Source organism: Chlorocebus sabaeus, chromosome 22, assembly GCF_047675955.1.
Source record: "Chlorocebus sabaeus isolate Y175 chromosome 22, mChlSab1.0.hap1, whole genome shotgun sequence".
NCBI lineage: Eukaryota > Metazoa > Chordata > Mammalia > Primates > Cercopithecidae > Chlorocebus > Chlorocebus sabaeus.
The window spans coordinates 87,708,503-87,728,547 of record NC_132925.1 but is presented as its reverse complement, the minus strand read 5'-3'; the positions used below and the strand labels follow the sequence as shown (position 1 = coordinate 87,728,547).

The following is a 20,045-nucleotide window of genomic DNA, read 5'->3' as shown; positions in this document are numbered from 1 at the left end:
GATAGTCTTTCTGAAGGGTTTCATCCTGGGCCACAGGGCTGTGTCCCAGAGGAGCAGGGGTCTCTCCCACAATCACACTCTCAGAGTGTGAAAGGAGAAGCAACTCTCCGCCCAAGGTTGTCCTGGGGGTCCCAGGCCTTTGGAAAGAGCTTCCAGGGCCCAAGAGGGCAAGACTCAGATTCTGTCCTGCCACTTGCAGGTGTATCGTGTGACCTGAGTACGGTTCTTCCCTCTGGGCCTCGGTTTTCTCAGTGTAGGAGAGTGCTAGTGTGGACAGAGCCCAAGCCATCTATGAATGCATCCGACTGGGAGGACATGGTCTGCAGCCAGGCCTCTTGACTGGCAGGCTGGATGCTGCTTATCAGGGATGGAGGCAGCACTCAAAAAAGAGGCCTGAGCAAACTCCCAGGGAAGGGTGAGCTGCTGAGCAGTGCACCATTCACTCAGCAAGCTTTGCTGAGGGCCTCCTGAGCACCAGCCTACCTGGAGCTGGAGTGACAACAGTGGAGCCTCCGTCCTCCACTCAGGCCTGGCTGCCTCTCCCCTCTGCTCCACCACGGGGTTGGATGCCGGTCTGGGCACTCCCCCAGGCCTACCACAGGATGCACAGAGACTCCTCTTTCTCTAGGGAAGAGACTGGTCTTGGTGTTCTCTCCCCAGACGGGTCCATGGTAGCTCAAGAAGGTGTCAACTGCCCAATAAGTCAGGGTGACATCCCTGAGGGGCAGGCCAGAGTCACATCAACAGGAGGCTCATGCTGTCCTCAAGTGAGACTGGGCGCATGTCCCACGGCACTGAGGCACACTTAGTTCTGAGTGCCTGGTGAGGAATGGGCCATTGCTCTCACTAGCGAGGGAACAGCTGAAATGGGAGCCTCCTCTGAGCCTCCCCAGATCCCACTACCCACACGAGAGGAAGAACTACCCTGGAGAGAGGAAAGGGGCCCCGCCATCCCTCGCATTAGCTTGCAATGACTCCTGTCTCTCTCCCTTTAGACTTCTCTAGCGGGGCGTACACCCTGGAGGAGAGATCTGTGAGAATGTGTGGAATTGGAAAAGCTCCCGCAGCAGGAGGAGAGGGCGTCCTCTAACAGGGAGGTAAAGAGAGACAGATTTGGATGAGTTCAGGAGAAGGGGGAGCATGTGGAGAGGGGGTGACAGTGGAAGCAAAGGGTTGGCAGGAAAATTAACCAGCCCCTGAGGTGCCAGCAGGACCCTGGGTCCCCACTGGGCAGGTTGGAGGAGGTTGGAGGAAAGGCCCTAAGTCTTGGTTCTCACTAGGCGGAAGAACCCTCAATCCCAGACTTACAAGGCCCAGAGCAGGGGAGGAACTCGCCTGTGGTCACATGGCAAGAGACCAGAGCTGTCCCTGTCCGGGGCCTTGCCTGGCAACTGTGGGCTTCCTTCAAGGGAGAGGGTCTTTTTTGGCAGGAACCAGGTGCCCTGGGTGATTCCAAGGCCTTGGAATCATTCTTCCTCTTTAGAAATGTGGTCTTTCCTGCCAAAGGGTTCAGGCCTTCCCTCACCTGCAGCTCCCACAAGGGGTGTCCAGCTCACTAAGGTCTCCCTGAGGGGCAGGGTGGGGGAGTGGGAAAGAGGCTGCCGGGAAAGGTCTGTCCTTGGGGATGATCTGGTTTCAGGAGGGGGAGAGGAAGTGCAGGTGGGACATGCTTAAACTCTCTGAAGACTGTCTCTCCTTCCCACACAGCCCCAGGCCTTGGCATAGGTATTTCCCCTGCCTGGACAGTTTTCACCCTCAGCCTTTGCCTGCCTTCGGATCCCAGCTCAGAGTCTCTGAGCACAGGGGCCTCCTCGGATCATCCAGGCCCAGATTAGCTTCCCTGCTGCGTGCTCCAAGGACCCCTGTCCCCTCCTCACCCCATCTTTGCTCTACACCCTATCATAGTCACTGTCCACCACCCACCACCATCTACCACCACACTACACTTGTCACCTGGAACGCCCAGGGGCAAGTCTGCCCTGCCTCAAACCTGCTCCTCCTCCTGCCATCCCTTCTCATCGCATTCAGCCAACTGCCAGGCATGAACCCACGAGGCACATCTGGAGCTGCCTTCCCTGTCTGCACACATCCAGCCTCAGAACCACACAGAGAAGGGGCCTTCCTGGCAGCACAAGGCCTCGCCGTGGTGGCATGTTTCATGGCCCTTTGCTATTCCTCTGGGAGGAGCTGAAGGTCCCTAAGAGCAGATGTGAGCTAGTGTGCACCCCTTTCCCCCCAACACACACATTCATGTGACTGGGTGATCAAGGAACTGTGTCATCAGGAACAGTTCAAGTGCCTGAGAAACAGATTTACCTTTTCCCACTAGTGCCCATGGATTTCTTGCAAACGGGCCACCACGCTTCTAATGGACAGGCTGAAGCAAGGGGAGGGTCAGCTTCTTGCCCTCCTGGCCCTAAGGAGGCTGGCACAGATCTAAGCTAAGGAGGTGGCTTTCTATTATGGGTCTGTCTCACATCCCACTGTAAGGGATGAGCAAGGGCTGAGCAGGGGCCGGGCACTCCAGTCTGTGGTGCCTGTTGCTGGAGAGTAAGCCAGCTTCTGCCCAGAGCAGCCCCACTAGGCTGGAGAGGTGCTCCGATGGAGGCCTGCTGAGACCTAGACTTGCTCTGCTTGCCCTTGAACTTTGGGACAGCTTCTTCCCCAACCCTTGGTGGGGTGCCTGCCTGGGCCAGTGTTCAGCAGCATCTAAGCCAGGCCAGGAGAGGACTGTGAAGGGATGGCAACTCTTCTGCCCTGTACAGAACTCCTGGCTGCACACATACACATATACATATAAGGATACACACAACACAGGCACCAACACACATAGTCCTATCCATATAACCACATATGCTCATGGGCACATAAGTGTATGTACAGAAATACACAGATACAGACCTATACGTGTCTGCGGAAATACATAATACACGTGCACACACACTCTGTTGTATGTGGACACACACCTATCCAGACCCACATCTGGGTGCTCGCGACTCCTATTGGGGGGATGCCCACAGACATGTCCTCCAGAGGGGCGGTTACCAGGCTGGCGGGATCCATGCTCCTCTTCCCCTGCCCTCTAGTCACCTAGGCTCACATTGTCCCATTGGCTGTTGCTGGTATCTCCGTAGCAACAGGTTCTGGATGGAACCAGAGTCCACCCCTGCCTTTCCAGCGGGGGCCTGTGAGGCCCTAGGTAATGGCAGTATAGTGTGGGAAAGCTGGGACAGCTCTGGGGTGGGGGAGCCATGTGCCTATTTATCTGCGCCCTCTCCTGCCCAGGTGTGCAGGGCAGACCTGGTGAGAGTGCAGGGCCTGGGGGAGCAAGTAGCCCTGGCAGAAAAGTGGGTCACGCCCAGGATGCTTAGAGCACTAGACATGGCAGGACGGAAGCAAGGGCCTGGGAGATCTGTGGGGAATTCCCAAGGCTGCTTAGAGAAGGCAAAGGGAAGAGGGAGGAGAGAGCCTGGCCAAAAGGGAAGCCTCCCTGTTCATTCTCAGACATGTTCTCTGTACCTGCCCCATACCAGGGAGTGTGCAGAACAGTGAAGGGGGGACTCGGATGACACAGACCAACATAATTCCTCTCTCTCAGAGCTCCCCACCCAGCAGTGACAGAGCAAGCCCTTGGCCAGCCTCTCCACATGGAGTCCCTGAGTTCACTCACTTGAGGGTGGGCTTTTCCAACCACAGCCCAAGGGGCCAGCCCAAGGATGGAAAACAGAGGACACACACCTACCGCTCTTCCATGCTTTGTCCCTGGCAGACATTACTAGTCAACCACAGCACATTTTCTTGCTGAGCCATGCCCTGGTCTCAAAACCCTCCCAAGCAGGCATGACCAGCCGATTGTCACAGGCGAGAAAGCTGAAACCTATTTGCTTAGGTTCTAGTTCATAGCCAGACCAGCTATGCCCCTCCTGTCCCCACTGCCAGCTCAGCTCACCCTGACTTCCTCCTGCTTGCTTCCTACACTGTGCACCAGATACAGTGCCCCAGTATCCACATGTGTCTTCATTCCATGCCCCAACCCTCTGAAATCATCTCCAGCTTCTGAGGGGCCACAGCCTCAGGAGGCCTTCCCTGCCTAACTGCAACAGTCTGCACCTTCTCCTAATCCTTTCCTGTGGGGCCCAGCATTTTACTTCATTTTGTTTTATTTTTATTATTAGTTTTTTTGAGACAGGGTCTTGCTCTGTCACCTAGGCTGGAGTTGCAGTGGCTTTGCCACAGCTCACAGCAGCGTCGAGCTCCTGGGCTCAAGCGATCCTCCTGCCTCAGTCTCCGAGAATGCTGCGATTACAGGTGTAAACCACCACACCGGGCCAAGTCCAGCATTTTCTACCCTCTACCCACTTAAGGGTACCTCAGCCTGCAGGGTCTAGGGTGGGGCTTCACCCCTGTGGTTTCTTCCCCTAGGTTAGCCTCCCTTTCATCATCGAAGTCCCATCTCCCATGAGGTCACCAAGGTCCTGGATCCCACCCTGCCCTCCGTTGCAAGCTCTCCCAGGCATGGGGCCCCCTTCAGAGCAATGGGCTTCTGCTGGGCTGGTCAGCCTAGGCAAGTGAGCATTTAAAACTCTGCTTGGAGCCAAGTAGGGACTGATGTCAAGAGGGCCTGGTTTCTGTTCCCACCAAAAGGCCACACCCTGCTTTGTCCCCACTCCATTGCAGCCTCTTGCTTTCACATCCTCAGCCCTGTATTCACTCCGGATTCCTCAGTGGGGTGAGCAGAGCAGGACTTGTCTGGCCGTTCTACAGATAGGAAAGCTGAGGCCCAGGAAGGGAAGTGTCTTGCCCAAGGGTCTGGCTCCAGCCCCAGTCAGTTACTCACTCACCCACCAGGCCTGGGGTGAGTCATGGTGGCCCAGGTGATGGGAAGGAAACACATAAACACGGGCAAGTGGGAAGGACGGTCTGCAGGGAGGGTGGATGCCTGCCTCGGGCTCCCAGTGATGAGTTCCCACACAAGCTCTCTTGGACTTAATGGGCTTGCACACTCCCGACTGTCTCAAAACATCTTCCCTTCTGGCCTCGAATCCAGGCTTTGCATCAGCCATGGGAGCACTGCCAATCCATTTGACAAATGGAGAAACTGAGGCCCATGGCCATAAATCAAGCAGTGACAGGGGGCTGGGCTCCAGACTAAAAACCCAGAGCTCCTTTCCCCAGTCCAGGGGTTCCCAGCTGGCTCTGACTGTGGCTCCAGTCTCCTCCAGGCTCAAGTACAGTCCACAGGGAGCCCCTACTCTGCCAACTCTTTTCCATCTCTGGGGAGACCCAGTGCTAGCAGCGGGGGAGACAGACTGGGAGGACAGGCAGCTGTGCACACCCGTAAAGAGAAGGGCTGTCTTCCACAGAGCATTCGTGCTACCAAACGCCTTTTCTGCCTCCATGACAGATATGGATAATCCATCCCAGGACTCAATTTCAGAAGCCATCTGGTCACCACTACACAGCCCAGGTTCTCCCGCTTCTCCCCTAGACCACATCCCGCGCCTCCTCCCCAGGCCTCTGCCTCCATCCCAACAGTCATTCCCCACACAGCAGCCAGAGGGATCTTTTGAGAAGGTGGAGGCAGCCTCTCCTCCTCCACAGCCTCCCACTGTCCCCAGTATAGAGTCCACACTCTGCATAGAGTCTACACTCTACTCTGTAACCCCCTCCTCTCCCTCTTCTCCTCATCCTGGATTCTCCAGCCACTTTCAATCTCTCACCCGTACTTCCCCAGCCCAGGCTCCCTCTGCGGGGCCTCTGCCCTCATTGGTCCCCCTGCTGAAACCCTCCTCTCCCAGCTCTTGCCTTTGACTACCTTCTTATTCTGTCCTCCAAACCCGCTCATCCTCTAAGGGCCACAGTGGGCACCTGGGAAGTGGCAGAGCCAGGATTGGAACCCTGGCCTACTTCTAGACTCTTCTGTGTTGTCAGCCATGAGCATATGGTCCTGTGATTTAAACATGTTTGGGACCAGGTGCAGTGGCTCACACCTGTAATCTCAGCACTTGGGGAGACTGAGGTGGGTGGATCACTTGAGCTCAGGAGTTCGAGACCAGCCTGGGTAACATGGTGAAACCCCATCTCTACAAAAAAAAAAAAAAAAAGCTGGGTGTGGTGATGCATGCCTGTAGTCCCAGCTCCTCAGGACACTGGGTGGAAGGATCTCTTGAGCCTGAGGGGCAAAGTCTGGAGTGAGCCATGATCATGCCACTGCACTCCAGCCTGGGCAACAAAGCGAGACGCTGTCTCAAAAGAACAAAGCAAACAAAACCCACAAACAAAACCAAACAAAACATCTTTGGCCCTCCCTTGCCACACTCGATTCCAGAAGCCTCTCACTTCCATTCCCTCCTTGGGCCTCGGCCTGTTCTGTATGACCTGCCCAGAGTCACTCAGTGAGAGTCTGTGGAGCCAGAGGGCTCTCTGCCATGAAGGGATGGACCTGCTGGCACCTTGCCTGGCAGGCCTCATCCTGGCCTTGGACCATAGCCCTCAATTTCCCCCACCCAGCTGCAGCTCCTCCGTCCTCCATAGAATGAGCCCAAACTCCCATCTCTTCATGGACCTGAGGGTCCCTGTGGTTGTAAGCCTGGGTTTTAGTACTACACCTCCTCACTACCCCCCTTCAAGCCTGGAGGGGGCGCTGGGCTGGGTCAGGGGCTCTGACTCACCTGGGCACCCCATCTGCTGACACTGAGGTCATCCCTAGAGAGCCAGGAGAAGCCACTCAACAGCCCGGGGAAATCAGGTGTGCTGTATCTGATGTCCTCAGGCCTCAGAGGCAGCCAGAGGAGAAGGGGAAAGGACTCAGATAAGCACAGGTGGACTGCGCTCCCTGCTCCAAAGCCAGAGTGAGGGCTACATCCTCACCTCTTGCATCCCCTTCCCCACAATCCTCAGCATCTCTGCCCTGGGATGATCTCTCGCCCTGCCTTACACTCCAGGGCTTGTGGGCCGCACCCCATGAGCCCACCTGGGAGCCTGAGGGATGGGAGCCAGGGCTTTGCAGGAGCAGGAATCCTTAGCTGCATGCCCACCTTGCCACCATGGCACCCTTGGCCCCCTGCTCAAAGTTGCTGATCCTTCGAAGGCCACCTCTGCAGGGAAGGGCCTGGAGCCCAGGTGGTTTGAGCAGGGGATGGGGAGGGGGAGAGGACATCTCAGGCAGGCATTTGCTCAGCCAGAGCAATGGCAAGAAGTAGTGATGGGGCTGGGGGTTGCCCTGGTTCTGTTTTTGCCAAACCAGCCTATGGTTTTTTGATTGAGAGAGTTGGCAGTGGGAGGTTCCTGACAGTGAAGACAGTCCAACCTTTGAGGCGGGGAGGGCAACAGAGGCCAGGAATTCTCATGGCACCTGGTGGGCGGATGTGCCAGGGGGCTGGGTTGGGCCTGCCTGAGGTGGGCAGGTCTCTCTGTAGCTGCTAGCCTTAATTGCCTCATTAGCATCTGCCCGCTGCCCGGGCCTGCCTGGTCCCCTCCCTGCCTGCCCACACGGCCCCGTTTTTCAGAAATCCTTCCTATGAAGCATTGATGGTGACAGTGAGGGTGACCATGACGAAGCTGGGAAATGGCTTGGGAGCTAGCCGGCCTGGCCCAGGTGCAGGGTTGCTGGCTTGAGGTCTCATAGTCCAGCACCATTCCACGTGGTTCAGCTGGCCAGCTGCCTGCTGGGACCTGGATGCGGGCTGTTCCCAGGTAGGCAGCAGCACGAAATAGTCTAGGGACTCCCCTTCCTGCCCCCGCCCCACCCAGCCTGACTCTGGCCACAGGAGCACATGCCCCAAGACTTGGACAACTCCCTTCCTGAAAAGATCAGGCCCTCAAGGAGGGAGGAGGGGTTCAGTGGCTCTCTCAGGGCTTCTAGTGGGCCCTCCAAGGTGGGGACAGGATGGAAGAGGGCCTACTCTGCCTGGGCCCCTGCCCACCTCCCTGCCCCTCCCTGTGGCTTATGTAGTCTCCCAGCAGAGGACAGCACTGCCCTGACATCCATCTCCAACAGGACAACCCTCTAGCCTGAGCCCTAGGGGCAGCTGAGAGCCCAGGGCTGGTGGACTGAAGAGTGTTCGGAAGCATTTGGCTGGAGCTGGAGCCCTCTCCAGAGACCCTGAAGCATCAGCCAGCCCACAGCACCAAGGCCCCGCCCAAGAACTCAGGCTGTGGGGTAGCTGGATTCCCTAGGCCATGGGTACTATCCAGACTTGGAGCTCCTGGGAACAACAAAAAGGGCCTAGCAGCTGGAGCCCACGGAGCTGGGGAAACGGCTCTGCTGCCTGCTATATACTTGGGGGGCCTCTGCAGTGCCCCAGCCCCTGGGCCTTAATCTCTCCATCTATAAAGTAGGGCAGTGCTTTCTGCCTCCCCTGATTCCCAGGAAGTATGGGGCAGCCAGGAAGCTTCCACACTGGGCCCATCAGAGGGAAAGGAAAGGCCTCTTTGTCCTAAGTGGCTGGGTATGGACCCTCAACTACCCGTATGCAGCAGGAGTGGCCTTGGTATGACCCACCTGTGCCAGAGAAGGTCAAGTGCTGACCACCTGGCAGGCCCTTTGCCAGACATAGCAGGACAGCCCTATGTGGCCCTCAGGTGACCAAGGTGTGAGTGTGCCATGTGTGCTGGGACAGGGCAGGGGTAAGATTGGGTTGGGGTGGAGATAGGGGAGCCTGACCAAGACACTTGGCTCCAATCTTGACCACCACTGGCCTCCCCTCTCTAAGCCTCAGTTTCTTCCTCTATAAGGAGTCCCCAAATCCTGGGCTGTAGAGTACCATCTGAGCTCCACCTCCTGTCAGGTCAGCATTGGCGTTAGATTCTCATAGCAGTGCGAACCCTATTGTGGACAGCACATGACAGGGATCTAGGTTGCATGCGCCATATGAGAATCTAATGCCTATGATCTGAGGTGGAACGGTTTCATCCCGAAACCATGCCTCCAACCCAAGTCCATGGAAAAATTGTCTTCCATGAAACTGGTCCCCGGTGCCAAAAAGGTTGAGGACCGCTGTCTATAAAATGGGGCTTCAGTCTACCATACAAGAGTGTTGCGAGACAGGAGATGAGCTATGTGAAGGGTCTGGTCCTGCCTTCTACTCAACCTCTTTGTGCCCAGAAAGTAGAGCGAGCACCCAGGGATAAGCAAGGACTCCGTGTGGGAAGCCCCCTGGAGCAGAGGGATGAGAGCCTGTGAGCAGCTGTGCCAGGGAGTCTGGGCAGAGGGGTTCTGAGCAGAGAGGCTGGCCCCATAGGGAAATGGAAACAAAGGAGCTCGTCTGAGCCTACAGCCAGGGGCTGCCCATCCCCAGGTTGATGTCACAGTGGGAGGGTAGTGTGGATACTCCCAACACCCTGGGCCTGCCTGTGCAGGTCCCATCTCCTGGGGAAGGCCCTGCCTGCTGGCCTCTGCACCCACGCCAGCCCACTCACCTGCCTGTTCTCCCATGGGGAAGAAACATCAGCGTAGGGAGGAACTGTGGGTCCCCAGGACCCAGCTGGCTCAAGTGAGGTCCCACCAGCCCCTGCTGGCTCCCGCTCACCTGTCCTTTGTTGTCACCCCCATCAATTCCTACCCTTTGCTCAGACCCAGCAGGTAACAGTTCCTGATGGGACCCTCAGGGAGCTTTTCCTGTTGTGGGGTTTTGACCCATCCTTACTGCCTCCTCACTGTTCTTCCTGTACCTTTTTCTAAAGTGGGCTCCATAGAATCACAGGCCTGCCAGGTACGCTGCAATAAAAAGGGCCATGTGGTCAAATGTCTGGAAACACCGTGAACTCTATGGCCCAGCTGCAGTGCATGGGAGTGTATTAAAGGCTCTGACAATCCTTCAGGGAAGTAGCTGTCTTTACTTCGTTCATCCTGGCATTTCCCAAATTCTGGTGACCATAGCACCAGTTTGTTTTGCATAACCTCCGCTAACAGTCCATGGAACCGGGCCTTCACTGTGTCCTCTAGGGAGGATGTGGACCTGTGTTGCTTGGTGGCTGTTCCACGTACCACATTCTCTTCCCTGGACTTCCCTTCCCATTTTTCAGATGGGAAGCTGAAGGCCATCGAGTTCATCACTCAGAACTCCATACCCTTGGGCCTGCTCAAGTGGCCCTGGGGTCTGCTTTTCACATGCAGGTCCAGCTGCCCCGGCGGGATCAGAAGCCACCCTGGCCCAGCTGCTGGGGCTAAGATGCCTCACCAGGCGCCGGGATGCGGCTGGAGAGGTGAGGAGTGAGATGAGCCGGCCGCCAGGCCGTGCTTCCTCCACCGGCACCAGCTGGGTCCTTGTGCTCTCCAGCCTGTGACTGCACAGGGCCAGACAGGGGCCAGACACGGGGAAGCCGCTGTGGCTCAGCATGGGGGCTGCGGACAGGGCCCCCTCCCCAAGCCTGGGCCAGAGTTGGGTTACGAGCCCTGAGGGTCTCCTAACGAGTTCCACATGCTAGTGGATGCCTCAGAGAGGAAATAGGAAGGGGCTGGGGAGGGGAGAGGGGGCCTGAGAGGGGATTGGAAACATGTGTTTGTGGAGGAGGAAGAAAGGGAGGAGGAAGGGAGAGGGAGGAGGGGAGCAGGAGGTGGGAGGAGAAGACTTTATCCCCGGGCGGGCGTTCTGGTGCTCATCCCTAGCGAGGTTGGCTGCCAGGCACACAGGCCCCTTCAGGAGGCCCCTAGGCCAGTGGTCTGCGGCGGGAGTGGTGGGAGAGGCCCCTTAGAGGCCCACTCCTCTCCTTCAGACAGAAAAAGCCCAAATCCCTGGCTCTGCTTGGCTGGGGTTCTGAGCCACTAGCGGGGGCAGGATAGAACCAGGTGGTGGGAGGGTCTGTGGGGGCATGAGAAAGCCACCCCACATCTCATCAGCCAGCCAACAGTGAGATGCACATTTGAACCCAGCCCAGCCACCTGCACCCTACCCAAGAGGCCCTGGTGCCTCGAGGCCACTGATCCCTCCAGCCCTGACACCACCTCGGCCTCTCTCAGCCAGCAACTGGTGGAGAGGCGACCCCTCTCTCGCTCCCTGTCCTGTGGGGCTGGGCGAGGCACCTGGCTGGGCCTGGTGGTTGGAAGCTTCAATAGGAAAAGGCTGTACAGGAGTCACACGGGCACGTGGGGTGGGGTGTCCAGTGAGCAAGACCCATGGCAGTTACTGAGCAAAGTCTAAGGACCTTACGGGACACAACGGCTCCCACTCCCAGGAGCACTGGTTGAGCCCCAGGTTGGCCCAGCCGAGCAGCTGAGGCTGAGCCTGGAGTGGGCCTTGTAGGCAGCTGGTAATCAGTCCCCATTCCCACCCGTCTCCCTGGGCCACCGATCGCAGCCCAGCAGGGACAATGCCAGCTCCTAGTGCTTTGTGTGAATTGTCTCAGCAAGTCTTCCCAGCAATCTCATGGGGTCACTTGCTCTTACCCCATGTTATGGATGAGGAGGCTGAGGCACAGAGAGGTGAAGTCAGAGTATTCCCAGCAGCAGGAACAGCAGGTGCAAAGGCCCTGGGGCTGGAATGAGCTGTGGCTGGAGGAGAATGAGGGGAGGGGGACAAGAGACAGGGGTATGGGTGGGCAAAACTGAGCAGGCCTCAGCTGCGGGGAGCATTCCTGTGGCCTGTACTTGGAGGAGGCTGGGAACTGCTCGGGAGGTTGGGCAGTGATGGCATGAGCTCTCTTACAAGCGTTCTTACTTTCTACTCTTGCATCTCAGCAGACTTTGGCTACTGTGTTGAGAACAGATGGGGTGGGCTGGGGGCAGAAGTGGGAGACGAGGTAGGAAGTGAGCAGACAACATATCGGCAGGTCCTGGCTCCTTGAGGGTCTCGCTCCAGATGGCCTAAGAGGTGGGGAGGCCTGAAGGTGTGGCGGCTGGAGGGGATGCTCACCCGACCTGCCCCAGCCTGAGGCTTCCATCCCCCACCAGAGGGGACCATGGAACTGAGACTCCCCTAAACCAGAGGCATTTATCCCCAACAGGAGATTTTGGGATATTTCTCAAAGGGCCATGGGCATTCTTGTGGGGCCTCACAGTGGCTCTATTCCTGGACACACTGTAATTACTTGGGGAGCTGGACCCAACCCCAAGAAGCAGGGGCAGCCCTGGGAGCACAGGTCAGCTTCACAGTTTCAGCCAAGAAGGCTCAGGGCAACAGCCTAGATATGGGCCATTGCTGGCCTCTGCGACAGAAAGCACCTTCTGTTTCCAGTTAGCAGGCGCATGAGTGCTTCTGCCTGGAGGGCCAGGGAGGACTAATTACATTGCTTCTCTTGCTCCAAGTTTCAGAGGCGTCTGAGGAACAAATCCAGGAGCAAGTTGTCTTAGGAGGGAGGTTCTGGGACCTGAGCTGGGGTGGAGAGGGTGGATGTGATGGCCCTGGAGAGCATGGCCAGTACTCCCATTCCAACTGGGCACGAGGACATGTCTTTAGGGTGGCTGTGGCTGGGGTCAGAGTTTGAGGGGCCCAGTGCAGAGGTGGAATGGGCACCATGGGAACTTCTGAGGGAGTTGGATGGTTTTAGAGAGCGCTGCCAGGTCAAGGCAAGGACTCTGCCTGAGCCTAGCCAGGGAAGGTAGAGGTCTGGAAGAAGACACCAGGTGGGTAGGGCATCTGCAGGACACATGTGGCCTCAGCCAGGCTGGAGACCAAGAGGACAACATGGGCTGGATAAATGTGGGCCCAGGTGCTCAGGGCCGCCCATGACTCTGAAGTCAGTCCTGACTCCAAAGTTGAGTCCAGATGCCACGCTGGGAAGCATGGAGACGGACAAGGGCTGGCGTCAGTATGTGTGGCTGAGTGACACTGCTCAGCATAGGCCTTGGCTTCTGCAGGCCAAGCCTCTACCCACTGGGTACCCACAAAAGATGCCAAAGTCCCACTTTCAGGAACACATGCTGGTGCCTAAAAGAGAAGCTTAGGGCTCAGTAAAGGAAGCTGTAGGAGACATCACTTCCTCTCCTGCCAGTGTTCCTTGTACCAGCATTCCGATTTCTCATGGGTGGCAGGAGAGAGTGGGCAGGGGCAGGAGTGTCTGCCGCAAGCAGCACTCCAGGCGGACAGGTCTCTTGGTGGCCTCACCTAAAGTGAAAACAACTGCTGGCCTTGCTCTATAAATAGGTTCTTGGGAGAGTGTTTCCACATGGGTAGCTCCTGGCAGGAGGAGGGGCTGGCACGGGATGTGCTTCCTAATGACTTTCCTGCAGGCTCTCTGGGCTGGCTCCAGCCTTGTCTTGAGCATGGCTGTGGGGGCCCCATGGGTCACGGAGGCAGGGTGAATCTTCTAGGGAGGTACTCCCCACAGTGACCAAGTGAGGGAACCCAGAGTGCCAGGGCGGGTTGAGCCTACCAGGCAACGGGAAGAGACCCTGTTCCAGGATGGCAATGCTCACAGGAAGTGGAGCCATGCCCCAGGGCGCCAGGACCGCCCCGCCTGCCACCGCTGCCTGAGCACATGTGGTTTCCTCAGCAGCCTGCGGGGGCGGAGCAGGGGTGGTAAGGAGAGAACCCCCAAGGGTTCTCTAGGGAGATTCTGCTCCCCCTTAAATGACCGCACACCAATTAAAGTTGGAGCCATCAGGGGCCCATCTCAAGCAAATCATTTCGGAAATGAGGTTAATGACAGGGCACTGGGGTGACAGGACCAGTGTGACTCACCATGCCGTCGCTTACTCAGCAGGCTGGACTTCCGGGATTCGGGGCAATCACAAACACCCACCCTCAAGCCTGTGCTCTCCCCAGAGGTGGCCTTGGTGACAGGAGGAGATAGCCTTAGAGTGCTTGCCTCCTTGGGTGGGGAGGGGCCCAATCCCTTCTCACCACCGGGGACACCCATGGCAGGGGCCATGGGATCAGGAGATGAGAACTCTAGCCACCTAACATTACATAGCCAGAGGGACCCTGGGACCATGAGCCCCCCCATCCCCACTGGCACATGGGGCCAAGTTCCAGGGAAGGGGCCTGATCCGCCAGGCCAGTAGTGGAATAACATCAATGGTCACACACTAACCACACTTACTTGCACCAGCCACTGTAGTGAGTGCCCAGTGACACAAGCACTATTGTACAGAGGCCCAAAAAGGTCACCAAACTAGTTGGCGAGAGCTAGGGTTTGGACCTGGACCATGGGTTGGGGGCCTCCTGACCTCACCACTCTGCTCTTGCCCCACAGAGCACCCCCCTACCCACCACTGAGAAATCACGATGCTGCAGCAAACCACAGGACAGAAGTCCAAGGACTGTGCTGGGTGGCAGGACGGCCAAGTTCCCACAGCAGGCTGGCATGTGCTACCTGAGTCTCTGAAGTGGGTGGCTAGGTGACCACAGGCCTGTGGCAACCCCTTGACACAGACTGTCAGGTGCTCCCAGGGTGTGGTGACTTGGGTGAGAGGTGGAAAGGCTTTGCCACAGGCTGGGGCTGGACTTGGAGGCTTTCACCTGGGAGCTGTCTGCCTTGGTCATCCCGGCCACCTCTCAGCTTCTCCAGCAGGAAGTGCAGGTTCATCCCTGGAACCCACAGAAACTGGACAATGGTAGGCAGCAGGCTGCAGTTTAAATCATAGACATCTATTCTTTTATTTCATGTTGGGAAAATTAGGGCATGAAGGGGTTGGGGAGGCGAACGATGGGGAATTGCTGCTGATATGCACTTACTGACAAAAATGCTAACCTAACTTCATCTTCCTAACAAAAAAGAGATTCCTGCAATTTGGTTTCTGAGAGCTGTTACCAAATCCAAAATTAGGAGAGATGACGGCTGAGCCGAGCCATTTGCATTTCCAGAAGGGCTGCTTTTGTGCTTGGCAGCAAGAGTGGGGGATCAGTAGCAGCCCCAGCTACAGGGAGCCATCGGGTAGGGCTGGCAGAGTGTCGCTTAGGGAGATTCTGCAAGAAAGGCTCCGTCATGTGGCCCCTACACCTCCCCAAGCCACCTCAAGCCCACCCAGGCCCCACATTCCTTGCTGCCTATGAGGGCCCTACACTCCCAGGCAGTGTGGTGTGCAGCTCAGGAGGCCTGCAGCGTCTGCACAGGGAGGGGGTGGGAGTACAGAACTGAGGCTAGAGGGACAGTGCCCACAGCGGTCACAGCTGCCTAGGACCCCCGTTTCCCTCCCCTCAGATTCTCACTCAGAGCAGTGAGGCCCTGAGTCAAGCCTCCCATGAGCAAGAAAAGGAACTCAAGAAGAACTCAGGCCCCAGGTGGCAGCCTTAACGCCCACCCCACCCCCAGCTCTGCCCTCAGCATGGTGACACACATTGACCCCCTGGCTTGGTGGAGGCAATCTCTGTGCTGTTTTTTGTTTTTTTCTTTTTGAGACGGAGATTTGCTCTGTCCCCCAGGCTGGAGTGCAGTGGCATGATCTTGGCTCACTGCAAACTCTGCTTCCCAGGTTCAAGCAATTCTCCTGCTTCAGCCTTCTGAGTAGCTGGGATTACAGGTGTGAGCCACCACGCCCGGCTAATTTTTGTATTTTTAGTAGAGACGGGGTTTCTCCATGTTGGCCAGGCTGGTCTTGAACTCCCAACCTCAAGTGATCTGCCCACCATGGCCTCCCAAAGTGCTGGGATTACAGGTGTGAGCCGCTGCACCCGGCCTGTCCTGTTTTAAAGAGCAGCATTCCGAGAAGAACATCCTGCCCCCAAATTCCAGGTCTGGCTGGTGACTCCATCAAGGGAGGGGTGTGGGCATGGACACCCAGACCACTCTAGCAGAGCCCTCCGACAGTCTGTGGGGCTTGAGCGTGGGCCTATTCAAGCTTGGCCCTGGCTCTGGCCTATTTCTATCTGGACAGCCCACATCAGGCTGTCCCAGGACACGCTGATATCATACTACAAGAAGTGTGTGGGGGCGAGTCCTTCTTCCTGACCCCTTACATCTAGTAACCAGTGGAGCTTCCACTGGCAGTCAACAATCAGGGACAAATACCACACCACTACCCCTAAGACCACCTCCCTCAACTCCACATGTCCTCCAGCAGAGAAAGGTGGATTTCACAGAGAGATTCCAAACTCGATCCTGGTGTAAACTGAAGACAGGGGTGACGGCAACTTAGTTTGGCCTGAGAGCAAGAGCTGCCACAGGACACCTTGGAGATCCTGTGCATGTCCTGCTGCCCCCAGCGAGGGGCCATCATCTGTCTCTGGAGATGACCTTGCCCTGGGCTGGTTGCTGAAATCATCAGTCTCCACCCATGGTAGGTCCAAGCCCAGGTCCAGAAGCCACAATAGGCAGCCCAGTGCTGGTCCGGTGGCAGGAGGGCTGGCATGGGAGGGAACCGACATGGCTGGCTCCACAAATTGCACCTCCTCTGAGCAGGCTGACCTGCAGTTGCCCAGACTCCCCTTCAAAGCCTCCTGAGGTAGCCAAGAGACTTACCTGTCAGCATAAACCAGCAGGCCTGCCAGGCTCTTCCACACACCGGCAGGGCCGCGTGGGAAAAGTGCAGCAGGTCCTAGCAGCTGCCAGAGCACCCTGAGCCCGCAGCTTCTTCCTATCGACAGTGCAGGGGGAGTATGGCGTTGACGGCATGCCCTGTCGATCCAGTGGGACTGGTGGGGATGGGGAGTGATGGGCTTCTCTTGAGCACTTGCTCTGCACTGAGCACAGTGCATCGCATACCTTGTCTCCAGAGGACGGTATCACAACCACTTCACACAATAAGAACCCAAGATTCAGAGAGGTTAGGTCACAATGTTGAGGTCACACAGCTGGCAACAGGAAGCTCCCTCCTCCCCCAGTGTAGGCCAGAGAAAGCGTCCCTGTCCTTGTTGTTCATCAGGACTCAACACAGCTGCCCTCTTGTCAGTCCAGGCTCTGAGGCATGAAGGCTCTGCTTCCACCTGAAGGCTGCAGAGGCTGGGAACTCACTGACCACGTGGTACTGACAGTTCCTGGGAAGATCTAACACCACCTCCCATTCCCCAGGGCAGAGCAGGTGTGTTTGAGGATAAAGACCTCCTTGGCTGGCTGAGCCCAAGAAGCTGAAGACGGAAGGCACGGGCGACACACAGACACAAGGAAAACACTTGCCCTGGCTTCCCCAGCAAAGGGGCAGAGGTAGGAGCCTATGGAAGCCCTCCAGAGCAAATGGAAACTCAGGTGCCTGAAGCCTCCAAGTCCCAACAGAAGCAGTCAGTGGGAGCCAGCCAGGGGGAGGTGGGTGCATGCAAGGGCTCTGACTGCCCTTGTTCCCCGACACCCTGAACAGCTGAAAACAGGGGTGTCCTGGCCTCAGAGGCAATCCTGGCGGAGGCCCTCCCAAGTCACCATTCTCATTCTGTTTGGGCCCTGGGGATGGGAAGATTGATTAAGTATCATCCAGCATAAGCCACTCCTGCAACAAGTGCAATGAAGTCACGTTTAATTTTGAGATTCCTGTGCTCTCACTCACGCAAGGAGGAAGCCACCTGGCTCCAGTGAACACGGGTGGAACAGAAATCAGGGCCACTGAAAGCCACCACCCACTCGAGAGGGCTTGTTCTCGACAAACCTGACTCAGATGGGCCCACTTTGGGCCTTTAGTCAGATTTAGAGAAAACCCCCGGCTCATCCAATCAGTGTGCAGTCAATTTCTACACCATGGCAGGGGTGGCAAAAGCCAATCACGTGTCCAAATGATGAGTGAAAATCAAGGCATGGTGGGGCCACCTCCTCCAGAGGGGGAGCCACAGTCTCAGGACCCCGAGGGAGCAGGCATTTTCAAGTGGCTCCTTTACATTAAGGAAAATGTGGTCCTCTCAGTCGGGTCTGAAGCATCATTTGTGTGTGAGCCCGGCCCACTGGGGACCTCTGGCTGCCAGGTGGAGAGCCTCCTGGTGCAGACAGCAAGATGGAGGGCAGAACTGCAAAAATCCAGGGCTCCGGTATGGATGTGATTCCCACAGAGTTCAGTTCCCTTTATTTACCCAAGTCCCACGGTACAAATCCCTGGCCTGCCACCCGCAAATCAACCGAGCTCCTGATTCTTGCTCCCCAGATCACGGTGTTGCTCTCTGCATGATTAGCTGCTGGTTCTCCAGACACTGCTTCAGCTTGTCTTCTGTCAGTGTCAACCGCTGCTCCAGGATGGAGACTGTCTGCAAAATAAACAGTGGTTGGGTCAGAACATGGAAGGGCCACCAGGCTGCTCTAGGGACCCTCCTTGGCCAGTCCCCACTTGGCTGCCTCAGCCACTGCCCAAATGCCAGCTGGCTCTTTCCACCCAGGGGTTCTGCCAGGCCCCTTGTCTCTGGTGCTACTGGGACAGCCCTTGCCTTTATGTCTGCTTCTCCTGGCTCTGGATGGCTGATCTCTGATGTTTGTGGGCAGGGGGTGGGGACACATTGAGGGAAACTAGATGGCAGGTCCCACAGCCTTTGGTCATTTCTCAAGAACCAAGGGGTCAGGAACTCCCCACCCTGGTGGCCTGGCATTTAGATTGGACTTCTGGAGCAAAACCAGCTTTCTTGTCTGAGCCAGGCCCTGTCCATAAACAACTAGAGACCATCAACCACCTCCACTCCAGAGGTGAGAAAACTGCACCCACAAATGATGGCACTCCCTTGGGTCCTTCTCCTCACACGTGGAAGAGCTTCCCAGGCTGGCAGGGAACAAAGGCAGGGAGGTGAGTCCCCTAATCCCAGGAGGGTCTCTGCCTGTCCAAGTCCAATGAGGACTACTATAGGTTATATCATCTGGGACTTCAGCCCAGGGCAATCACAGGCCATGACAACTTCATCTCTCTGAGCCCACTTTCTCCTCCCAGTGTGAAGGACAACCAAGCTCATGGCCTAGGTAACTCAGCAGCCCAGCAGTTGCTCACCCTGATGGTGCTTGTCGTCATGCTGCCTTCCTGAAGCTGGGACCTTGCTCTCCTGGCCTCTCTTACACACCCAGCACAATGGCTCACCTGCGGACCTGCCTGCCTAGCCTGCCAAAGGCCCCCAGCTGCTGGAGCTGTGTGTGCTTCATGGGCCAGGGCCAGTCTTGCAGACATAGCTCCCAGACAGGCTGGGAAAAGCTGCCCTCCTCCTCTGGCTTTGGACAGAGTGTCAGCAGAGGGGCAGCACTGTCTGGTAGCCTGCATGCTCCCCAAAGAGGGGCTGGACCAGAGCAAGCCTGCCCCACTCATCACTTGCACAGTTGGACCATGCTGGCCATGACGCCTCTGGCGTCATTTCACTTCCCTCTTTAGGGTTGGCTGAGTGCCTTACTGTATGCCAGGCCCCCACCGGCCACTGGATGAGCCCATGTGAGTATGGCAGCCTTGACTCTGATACCGTGCAGCCCATAGGCATCAGGAGGGTCAGATTAACCTCACCTGTGTGCTTTCCCAAGAGGTTTTGCCCCCTTCCCTGGGGCTCCATGAAGTCCTGGGCCTTGGTCCAGTGGAAATAAAACTTTCTTTCATACATTTAATATAACATTGAAACATTTTAGGAGGGAGTTTCCCCTCTAAGGCTGCTATAAATTCTTGCAGCGTCCCACACGGATGTCAGCTGCCGTGGAGGGTGCTCCGCCTGGTGGCTGGCCCCTTCTAAACGAGCCAATCTGGGCTGTGAGGGCTCTGAACCCTCTGTCACTGGACAGAGCCTGGAAAAATGCTGCCCTTGGAACACAAACTGCACCCTGAGAGGCAGAGCTGAGCTGAAAGAGACCATCACATTCCCCCTGTGCTGTCCAGCCAGCCAGCCAGCCAGGGAGGGGGTCTGCAGCTCATAAAAGTGGCGGCGGAAACAGCCCCCGGCTGGCCTGGGGCAGCATTCCTGGAAGTTTCCACTGGCTGCTGTGAAACTCACAGGGCCAAAATCATTCCTCATCCAGACTTTTTCCGATGGCCCCAAACTCAAGGCCACAGCAGAGGAGCCTGTTTTTCCTCTTCTGCCTTTATTATTTTTATTTTTTTTCAAACTTTTCACAGGAACTCAATTTGCAAACGTGGAGATAGTGGGCCCAGAAAACGTGTGCGAGGTGTTGGGCCAACGTCAATACGGGGGCCTCCACTTAGTTCCATAGGGGGCCCATACTTCAGCTCAGTAGGAATGTGACCACTAAATGTGTCTAAATTATTTGAAAAGAGAAGCATCACCTGTTTCACAACCAGC

General features: G+C 56.8%; 1 protein-coding gene across 6 annotated transcripts in view; it reads right to left on the bottom strand.

Annotated features, from left to right (window-relative positions):
- Positions 1–17,306: 17,306 nt before the first annotated feature.
- POC1A (POC1 centriolar protein A) overlaps positions 17,307–20,045 on the bottom strand; it is an 81,407-nt gene continuing 78,668 nt past the window's right edge. For all 6 annotated transcript variants that reach the window (XM_073010106.1, XM_007984463.3, XM_038003852.2 and 3 more), the window contains one exon: positions 17,307–18,038. In XM_073010106.1, the coding sequence (XP_072866207.1) occupies positions 17,940–18,038 (99 nt within the window). In that variant the 3' untranslated portion in view covers positions 17,307–17,939. The remainder of the gene's footprint in view (positions 18,039–20,045) is intronic.